This window comes from Propithecus coquereli, unplaced genomic scaffold (genome assembly GCF_000956105.1).
Source record: "Propithecus coquereli isolate 6110/MARCELLA unplaced genomic scaffold, Pcoq_1.0 Scaffold10, whole genome shotgun sequence".
Lineage (NCBI taxonomy): Eukaryota > Metazoa > Chordata > Mammalia > Primates > Indriidae > Propithecus > Propithecus coquereli.
The window spans coordinates 7,792,698-7,802,684 of NW_012133858.1; the positions used below are offsets into that span (position 1 = coordinate 7,792,698).

Here is a 9,987-nt window from a genome sequence, read left to right on the forward strand (position 1 = left end):
AACCATAGAATGGTTGACGAGTTCTTCAGCAGCTTCTCGTGTAGTTGTAAGAGGATCAGCTTTGATGATAGCTCTCAATTGGACGTTGTCAGTTTCCGATGGCTGACCACTGTGCTCCTCATCTTCAAGGCTCCCGTCTCCTTTGCCAAACTTCTTGAACCACCAGTGCACTGTACGTTCGTTAGCGTTGTTGATGTTGCAAGTTCTCTCCACTGCTTTCTGACCCATTTTGAACTCGAATAAGAAAATCGCTCAAATTTGCTTTTTGTCTAACATCATTTCCATAGTCTAAAATAAATATAAAATAAACAGCAAATAATGAGTCATTAGGAAAAAAATGAAGCGAGAAATGCACATTAAAATAATGTATAACATAACCACATTTATTTAAGAATGTATTTCAATATCAAATGGCAAATTTCAACAATGCTAAAACCGCAGTTACTTTTGGACCAACGGAATAGATTTTCTTCTTCATAAAATGTTTACTTAACACCATCCTGATGAACAGATTAGCATAAGCCTCTATGCCCAACACACTGGTTGGAAGCCAGGCCAGGAGCCAGATGTAGCTTTTGTTTGAGAGGGAAAAAAAAAAAAAAAACCAGTGTGAAAGCTTATTCTGAGTGGAAGGTGGTCTTGGGATGTAGACAGGAGGAAGGGGATGTGGGTGCCCTCCAGACTCCCACAGAGGGCAGCTAGCAGCCGGGTATTGAGGGCCACAGAGCCCATGATAGAATGGATGCTGAACTTTCTCTCCTCTCGCCATTGCCTCTAAAAGGTGTTTCTTCCTTTCCCTCACTTCCAGGACCCTAAACTGAATTGTGAAGAGAGAAGATAAGTGAGCTTTTCCAGCAGGTAAGAGCATGTCTAACAGTCAGAGACATTGCACCTTCACCCAGTGGGACTGCACTTCAGAGTTGGAGAAGGCTCTGTCAGACTTCACCCCCAAACTTCTATTTTTTAACCTTGTGCACTTCCAGATCTGGGAATGTCAGCAGCCAACTGTAGGAGGATCCACCTCACATGTGCCAGAATGGAAGTAGAGAACAATTAGCCCAGCTGAGGCAGGGGTTGGAGACATCCTTTGAAGCCCTGTCAGGTTCTACAGTAACAAAAGTGTGAGGTTCCTGAAAGGATGGAAACAAGAAAGAGTTAACTATCCACTGTGAATTTTCTTACTGTGGGGGACTGACCTCTCTCATCTTGGGGTATTGCTGACTCATCAAAATAGGGCTGAGCCAGGATGGGGCTTGTAGACGTGGTGTGTGTGTGTGTGTGTGTGTGTGTGTGCATGCATCTGTATGTACCTGCCTAGCATGTCCCAAACTAGATATAAATTATCTTTAAATTCTCCATTAATTGTGTGTAGGTGTCAGTACCTTTCCCCTGCAGGAGAAGCTTCTTTGTATCAGCCACATCCTAGCCATGACCCTGAAACTAAATCAGCCAACAGGGAAATGTGAGACAAACACAGGCAATGCTTCTTGGACACTCTATGCAGGAATGCAATGTGGTGTCTGGACTTTGGGACTCCCTGCTACTCAGGAGGCTGTGCCTCATTCTGTCCCTGACAGCTCTGTTTGTCCATGTTCCCCAGCCTGGGCAGGCCTATTGGACCAGCAGCTCTGGAGAGGAAAGGGTGAGGTGCTATTTGAAGGGACCTGACCCTGAGCCCTGGGAACAGAGGGACTGCTATGTTCTGGAGGCCTCCGGAGGTGCCTCAGCAGCTCCTCACTGACCAGGACCAGTGCTGGGATGGAGCTAGGATCCAAGAGACTGAGGAAGGGTACAGCAGCACCTGGGCCCCCCACATTCCCTTTCTCGTTTTGTCCATTCTGTGGCAACAAAGCCTGGGTTCTCTAATTCATTTATTGGACCTTCCCACTACCTCTTCTCCTGCCGGTACCCATCTTCCTGGTTCTTCCTAGGCTGCTTCCTTCTGCCTGCCTCATCCTCTTCCTGCCCATCACATCACACTTTCCCACCAGCATCTCCTTCATCCCACTCTGACTCTTCTTGCCACCCAGCACCATACCCTGACCAAAGATCCTAACGTGGGAGAGCAGGAGGGCCTCTGCTTTCCAGGTTCCAAGTTAGAAGCAGCTGTGACATTGCAGTTCACCTCACCAGCCTCTGTCTCTCCTTTGAGCATGCTGTTCCCTCTGCTGGGAAACCCTTCCCCCGAACCCCCCCCCTTCAGTGGACTAACTCTCGAGTCAGCTCAGGCCCAACTGAGGCCCTCCTTGCTCTCCCTCAGGTCCTCTCGTGGGACATTCGTTGTTCCTCCGAGCACTCGTTGTATCTGTGTCAAGCTCTAACATGGCCCTTACCATATGACACTCAAATCATTGGTAGATGTTTTGTTTCCCTAACCTGACCATGAGCTCTTCAAGGGCAGGACAGGGTCCAAGGGCAAGGACCCTGTCTTGGTCATCTTTGGATCCACAGTATGTGTGGTGGCAGTGCAAGGCGCACAGTGGGGACTCAGTATAGACTGTGTGTTGGACTCTACTGAACACTAATAACAAGAACATGGGTGTGTTAGTCTGCTAGAGCTGCCATAACAGAATACCGAAGACTGGGTGACTTACTAAACAACAGAAATTTATTTCTCACAGTTCTGGATGCTGGAAGTCCATGATCAAAGTGCCAGTAGGTTTGGTTTCTCCTGAGGCCTCTCCCCTTGGCTTACAGGTGGCTGCCTTCTTGCTGTGTCCTCACGTGACCTTTTTCTTTGAGCTCCTGCAGAGAGATCTGGTATCTCCTTTCTCTTTTTATAAGCACACCAGACCAGTCCTATCCAATTAGAGCCCCACCCCTATGACCTTATTTAACCCTAATTACCTCCCTAAAGGCCAAATACAGTAACTTTGGGGGTTAGGGCTTCAACCTATAGATTTTGGAGAAACAATTCAGTCCATAACAACTGGTGAACTTGAATTTAGAAGATGTGGGTCAGGTGCTGACTTTACCTATCTATGTGCTTTTGGGTAGCAAGTCTTTTATCCTCTAGGAGGCTCGACTTCTGTATCTGTAACATGTGGCCAATTTTATGGGATTGTAGAGAGGCTGAAATGAGATCATGGCTGCAGCACATTTTATGAACAATAGATTTTTATGCAATTATAATCACTTGGGTTTTGTTTTTTTTTTTTAGAGACAGAGTCTTACTCTGTTGCCCAGGCTGGAGTGCAGTGGCCCAATCATAGCTCCTTGCAGCCTCAAACTTTGAACTCCTAGGTACAAACGATCCTCATTCCTCAGCCTCCCCAGTCGCTGGGACTACAGGTGCATGTCACCAAGCCTGGCTTCTTTGTTTTTTGAGACAGGGTCTTGCTGTGTTACCCAGGCTGGTGTCGATCTCCTGGCCTCAAGCAATCCCCCTGCCTCAGTCTCCCAAAATGCTAGGATTATAGGCATGAGCCACCGTGCCTGGCTCTAATTATTCCTTGTATTAATATTTCACCTTGAAGTTAACAGCATGGTTTAAAGTGCATTATATCATTCAGGCTGGGCGCAGTGGCTCACACCTGTAATCCTCACACTCTAGGAGGTCAAGATGGGAGGATCTCCTGAGGTCAGGAGTTCAAGACCAGCCTGAGCAAGAGCGAGACTCTGTCTCTACTGAAAAATAGAAAAAAAAAAATTAGCCAGGCAACTAAAAATAGAAAAAATTAGCTGGGCGTGGGGGCATGAACCTGTAGTCCCAGCTTATCAGGAGGCTGAGGGAGGAGGATCACTTGAGCCCAGGAGTTTGAGGTTGCTGTGAGCTAGGCTGATGCCACGGCACTGTAGCCCATGCAACAGAGTGAGACTCTGTCTCAAAAAAAAAAAAAAGTGCATTATATCATTCAACCTACATGTGGTGAATTTTGTTATTACTACAGAGATACCTAAAAGGGAAATTTCTTATAGTTCATACCCACTACTCAAAGAAAAGATTCAAGGTAGCTTATGATGAAAACACCCATGCATAAAAGGGTATTACCTATCACTTCTCACAGAGGCTGCAGAAAAGGCCCAGGAAGCTGTTGATGAAATGAATGACCACGAGGAGAAGCTGGAGAAGGCTGATGCACAGAAGGATGGAGAAGAAGGACACATGCCAAACGACAGCTTCAGAGGGTTCCAGGCAGACGGAGTTCCAGAGTGAACGGTCATACAAATAATTCCTACCCCCAAAAATAAGGAGACCAGGGGTTGGGGAATAAGTAAGGAAAGTCAAACAGGAAACCCCAGTAGAAGGCTGGGGCCTCCCCTGGCTCAGTCACAGGACTAGACTCTGTCCCATGAGGGTGGCTGTTATTGCAGCATTTGCAATTTTCTGAGTATCAGAACAACAAGATGCTAGAACATGTGACCCAAAGGAGTTCGCAGTCCATTTGTGTGTGCGCCTCTCTCTCTCCTTCCTTCCCTCTCTCTCCCTCTCTCTCCTTCTTTCCTTCCCTCCCTCCCCCCCCTCCTCAACTGCAAATCCAAATCTCCACCCATTTACCTATTATGCAGGTCTTTGAATGGGTAGCCATATGTCCAAGCTTGCGTCTGATTGAAGAATGAGACATCGAACATGCAAAAAGGACCATCTTTCAGAGCTACTCCAGAAGTGATAAAGCAAATCAAGGCTCCAAGCAAAGCCAGGCCACTTGACAACAGAGCAGTAAGCACCTGCAGAGGGAGGAAGAAACAGCTGAGACAAGGTCATGGCTAGATGACTTGTGGGGTGATCTGGACGAGTCTAACTTCTCTGTTGCCCAGGCTTTCTCCCATCCTGTCACAGGAGGATAATTCTATCCATAGCACTTCCTTTGAAGCATAAGCCAAAGTAGGGTGGCTGATGAGGGGTTCCTAGGTAGAGCCAGGAAGGGTGGGAGAGAAAGGACCAAGAAGGGGAAACACGGACACTTGGACCCAGATCTCTCTGACTCAGCAGGCTCTTCTGAGCTTCTTAGCAGGTTGGCATCAAAAACTTTTGCGCACAGCCTACAGTCATTCAGCCTCTAAGTTAAAGGGTAGATTAGTTATTGTATGCTCACCTATGACTCTTCTAAGAAAAAGCTGTATGTTTAAAAGTTCCAAGCTTCCAACCCTGATTCCTCCCTTTCTCAAATCAAGCACAAAAGGAAGGAAGGGAAGGGACAGGGGGGATAAAGATAGAAGTGAGGGAAGGAAGGGAGGGAGGCAGGGAGAGAAACAGAAATTACAGTCAAACTTTGAAATGACTCCAGTTCTGTCATGTTATTTTTCCAATCAAGAGTTCCTTAGGTTATTAGTCTGTGCTCTACTCACTTCCTTCCCAAAAGATAGCAGTGGGTTTCTTTCCTTGGCAGGTTTTTAGCCTGCTTCCATATAGCCTTCTTTGTTAGGGTCCCAGCTTCCCCCTCCTCCCCGCTAAAGAATACGTATTTTAAAATTTTGAGTAAAACCCACATAGAGTTTTTCCATAGTCATAGAGTCATTTTCCCACTGATGTCAAGCTGGTTTGAGCTTAGGAGGGATCAGAGAAAGATGCGTGGTAAGTTTTGTCTCTACGCTAAAAGATTCAAGATGAAATTAGTTGATGTAAGCCTAGGGCAGTAGTTCTCAAAATGTGGTCCCTGGAGAAGACCACATCACATCACCTGAGAACTCATTAGAAATGCAAATTTTCCTGCTCCAACTCGGACCTCTGAAATTGGAAACTCTGGGAATGGAACCCAGCAATCTGTGTTTTAAGCAAGTCCTCTAGGTGGTTCTGATGCACACTTAAGTTTAAGAACCACTCACCTAGGGAAAAACCAGACGTGACTGAGGACAGATAGTGAATGAAATGTGTGGGTGTTTAGATTTAATTCTTTAACATGTAACTGTGAGTCAGTGGGGTTCCCAATATGTGAGCTGTAGAAAACAGAGGTTTTACAGATAATGAAACTGAGGCCCAGATTAGAATCTAGCAATTAGATGATCTCTGGGAAAACTTCTGGTTGTAAGAGAATATTAATTAAAATAGCCGGGAAATTTTCTATCAGTAACACACGATTACAATGTGCATAACTCATGTCCATATTGTTCAATAGGCTAAAAAAATCATAATTCCTCAAATCTGTATAGACATTTATGGTCCAGTAAGCATTTACTCTCTTGACTTGGTCACCCATTTTACAGTTGAGAACCTGAAGCTGGAATAGTTAAACAACTTATCAAAGAGCTTAGAGTCCTTAAGGGGTAACAGTCGGGGCCTGACTTCAAGCCCCAAGACCAAAATTGTCTGCTGACCATTCTGCCTCTGGAGTGATAGGATGTGAGGACATTCTAGGTGTTAGAAGAGTGGAATCTGGTACTTACACTTCGACAGGGCCCACTCTTACTGAAGCAGCCGTACCTCCAGCCCATCAAGGAGATGAGGGTAGCTGCAGTGAACACCTGGGGAGGAGAGGAATGTTGGGAATAGATTTGGTAATTTACTTTTATACCTGTTTCTACCTGCTGCCCATGGCTGTTGAAAGAGAGTTGTTGGGCACCTCACATGAACTCAATTGTCCTATTGGCTTTGACTATTGGGACCCAATATTGGATGGCTAGTTTGATCTGACTCTGGATGCTAACATTCACACCTGGACTGCCTAGTGCCAAGCTAAAATCCAGAAACTACTGACCAGTCTTCCTATCCCTTGGAGCTTCTATAGACCCAAGACCAGTTTGTTAGAATAACCTTTTTTTGCAAAGGATCAAAACACTCTTCCCCCACCACCTGCCTGTTCCACCCCTGGGGGACACTTTGGGAGTTCACACCCAGGGGACACCAGACTCTTACCATGAGGCCTCCTCCCCAGAGCCCAGCGCCCAGCAGGGCAGGTCTGCCAATGAGGCCCCTCCACAGGAAAGTCACATCCCAATTAGGAAAGAGTAGTGCCATGTTGGCCATAGTCGCAAACAGGGCTGAAGTCCCAAGGCTCAGCCCCAGGATGCGGGAGCAAGTCCGTGAGCACGCCAACATACAGGGAGAGAACAGCATCCTGGAACAGATGGAAAAAGAGTTACAGCAGCTCTGCTGCTGGAAGCATGGGATAAGTAAGCTGTAGTAGCATATGGTGGATGGGGGAAACAGACTACAGAAACTGTTACCTCCCAGGGTGAGATCAAGATGAGCCAAGGAACTTGCTTAAAAACTCTGCCCCTTATAAGTCTTCCCCAATGTATAGGATGTAATTGCTTCATTTTCTGCCAGCTCTCACACACACATTGCACATCCCATATTTTGCTTGTGCCTCTAACAGCCAGTGATTATTTCTATCTGGTAAAGAAAAGAAAACTTTTAAAAGTGTCCTCATGGCCAGGCGCAGTGGCTCACGCCTGTAATCCTAGCATTCTGGGAGGCTGAGGCGGGAAGATCACTTGAGCTCAGGACTTTGAGACCAGCCTGAGCAAGAGAGAGACCCTGTCTCTACTAAAAAATAAAAAGAAATTAGCCAGACAACTAAAAAAATATATAGAAAAAATAAGCCGGGCATGGTGGTGCATGCCTGTAGTCCCAGCTACTCGGGAGGCTGAGGCAGGAGGATCGCCTGAGCCCACGAGTTTGAGGTTGCTGTGAGCTAGGCTGACGCCATGGCACTCTAGCCCGGGCAACAGAGCGAGACTCTGTCTCAAAAAAAAAAAAAAAGAAAAAAAGAAAGCAGACCAGTGGTTGCCAGGCACTGGGAATGAGAGAGAGGATTAATATAGGGGCATAAGGGAACTTTTTGAGGTGATGGAAATGTTCCATATCTGTATTCTGGTGGTGAATACAAAACTACATGTATTGACAAAACTCATCAAACTTCGTGCTTAAAATCTGTGAATTTTATTGAATTTTAATTATATATCAATAAAGCTGATTAAAAATTAAAATGCCATATGTAAATTTTTAAAAGTCTCTTCTCCTTATATTTCTTTCTCCCTTTTATATTTTCAATGATATATGAACTTCTTGTCGTTTTTTAAAAATATACACACACACACATACACACACACAAAAAAATACAGTAGTCCCCCTCTTATCCTGGAGAGAGATGTTCTAAGACCCCCAGTGGATGTCTGAAAACACAGATGGCACTAAACCCTACATATACAGATGCTCCTGACTTATCATGCATGGCGTCACACCCAGATAAACTCGTCATAAATCAAAAATATAGTAAGTGAAAAATGCATTTAATGCTGGCAACAGAGCAGACAGTCCCCAGATTACAATGGTTCGACTTTACAATTTTTCAACTTTATGATGGTATAAAAGCAATATGTATTCAGTAGAAACTATAACTCCATGATAAATTGTAAGGAGCTCCTCGACTTACCATGGGGTTAAGTCCCTATAAATCCACCATACAGTTAAAAAAATGTAAATGGAACTGTCATAAGTTGGATGCTAATGTATGTTAATGGGGGAAAAAAGAAAAGAAAGTATCATAAGTCAGGTTCTGTCTGCACTTTTCTTTCCTATATATACATACACATGACAAAGTTTAATTTATAAATTAGGTACAGTAAGAGATTAACAACAATAACTAATAACAAAATAGAACAATTATAATAGCATACTATAATAAAAGTTATGTGAATGTGGTCTCTCTTTTTCTCAAAACATGTAATATTTTCAGACCATAGTAACTGAAACCTTGGAAAGCAAAACCAAGGATAAGGGGGGACTACTGTGTATCAGACACATATAATGAAATATTTCAGAATAATTAAACATAATGTATAAAATGTATTTATACTTGTAACTTGTAAGGGACAATTAAACAACATCCACGTAAACACAACCAGTTTTAAAAATAAGTCATGGCGCCGGGGTGGGGTGAGCGGGCTGCGTCCCGCTGGAGCGCGCCATGGGCCTGCTGTGGCAAGAGGAGGCGGGGGACGGCCGCCGGCGCTCCTACTGACACCACGTGAGTCGCCTGGTGTTGCGGGGCGGCAGCGCCGCGCCCACAGTACACGCACCTGTGCCAGCTCGGGGACCCGGGTGGAGCGTGGGGCTGAGCGCGCCGCAGCTCGGGGTGCAGCCGCAGGTGCTGCCCTGGAGCCCCTAGGCGCTCTGCCGCGCCTGCGCGAGCTCCGCCAGATGGCGCCCTTCCCGCTGCGTGTGTTCCTGAACCCCGGCCTGCTGGTGCTGGACAGTCGCCTGGTCACCTGTCCCGAGGGCTGCGAGAGCGTCGCCGGCTTCCAGGCGGTGCAGATCTCAGGGCTGGACCCCAGAGGAGAGCAGGTGGTGTGGCCGGCCAGGGGCTGGGCTACCCGCATCATCCTGTGCGAGGTGGACCATTTGCAGGGCTGCCTGTTCGTTGACGAAATGGACTGCAGGACATTCACAGACATCCACTGGATGGAGGTGAATGACCGAAGCTTTCCTGTTGGGCCTGAGGGGCCTGAAGACCAAGAAGCAAACCCCGGCTTTCAGCTGGGCCTGTCTTACTTGGCATCAACTTGGTACTGGCTTGGATCTGACAGGAAGTGGCGGTCTGCCAGACCATGCCAAACTGAGCTGGAGGAAGATGTTAGAAAAGTTTGTCCGAAATCAGCTGTGGACAAAATATTGCCTACAAGTTGAGAAGAAAAAGAAGAAAAATAGCCCACTCCCAAAGGAATGGACATTTCCTGACGATTTTGTGTGGAGACAGATGGGGCAAGTAAGTTCATTCTCAGTAGATTTGAGTTCGGAAGACCTGTATCATCTACTCCCACGGCCAAGATTTGATAATAATATAATCCCCAAATCTCTGAAAGCTGTGTTTGAAAGTGCAGGTAAGGCTGTGGTTGACCGTCAAAAAAAAAAAAAAATCATTACAAATAATACCACTGAAGCTCCCGGTGTGCCCTCTTCAACTCTACCGTCTTCCTGGACTCCTTCTAGGAACAACTATCCGAAATTTTGTTTTTATCATACCTTTTTAAAACCAGTTTTACAACTTATGAACTCAAAATTTTATTTATTTTTTATTGAGGTAAAATATACATATATAATTTACT

General features: G+C 45.7%; 1 protein-coding gene and 1 pseudogene across 1 annotated transcript; one reads left to right on the forward strand and one right to left on the reverse strand.

The window, feature by feature from the left end:
* Positions 1-3,994: 3,994 nt before the first annotated feature.
* TM4SF19 (transmembrane 4 L six family member 19) lies at positions 3,995-7,279 on the reverse strand. The gene is made up of 4 exons (XM_012641696.1): positions 6,794-7,279; positions 6,325-6,402; positions 4,499-4,668; positions 3,995-4,175 (listed from the first exon to the last, which is right to left on the reverse strand). The coding sequence occupies exons 1-4, from the start codon at positions 6,992-6,994 to the stop codon at positions 3,995-3,997; spliced, it is 630 nt and encodes a 209-aa protein (XP_012497150.1). The 5' UTR covers positions 6,995-7,279.
* A 1,570-nt stretch (positions 7,280-8,849) lies between these two features.
* LOC105806577 lies at positions 8,850-9,568 on the forward strand (annotated as a pseudogene).
* The last annotated feature ends 419 nt before the right edge of the window (positions 9,569-9,987 follow it).

Excerpts from the sequence above, each read along its gene's own strand:
- TM4SF19 (XM_012641696.1), bottom strand. The coding sequence starts at position 6,994 with ATGCTGTTCTCTCCCTGTATGTTGGCGTGCTCACGGACTTGCTCCCGC. Across the intron at positions 6,403-6,793 it reads TCTGGGGAGGAGGCCTCATG|GTGTTCACTGCAGCTACCCT; the intron begins GTAAGAGTCTGG and ends TCTCCTCCCCAG. Across the intron at positions 4,669-6,324 it reads AGAGTGGGCCCTGTCGAAGT|GTGCTTACTGCTCTGTTGTC; the intron begins GTAAGTACCAGA and ends CTCCCTCTGCAG.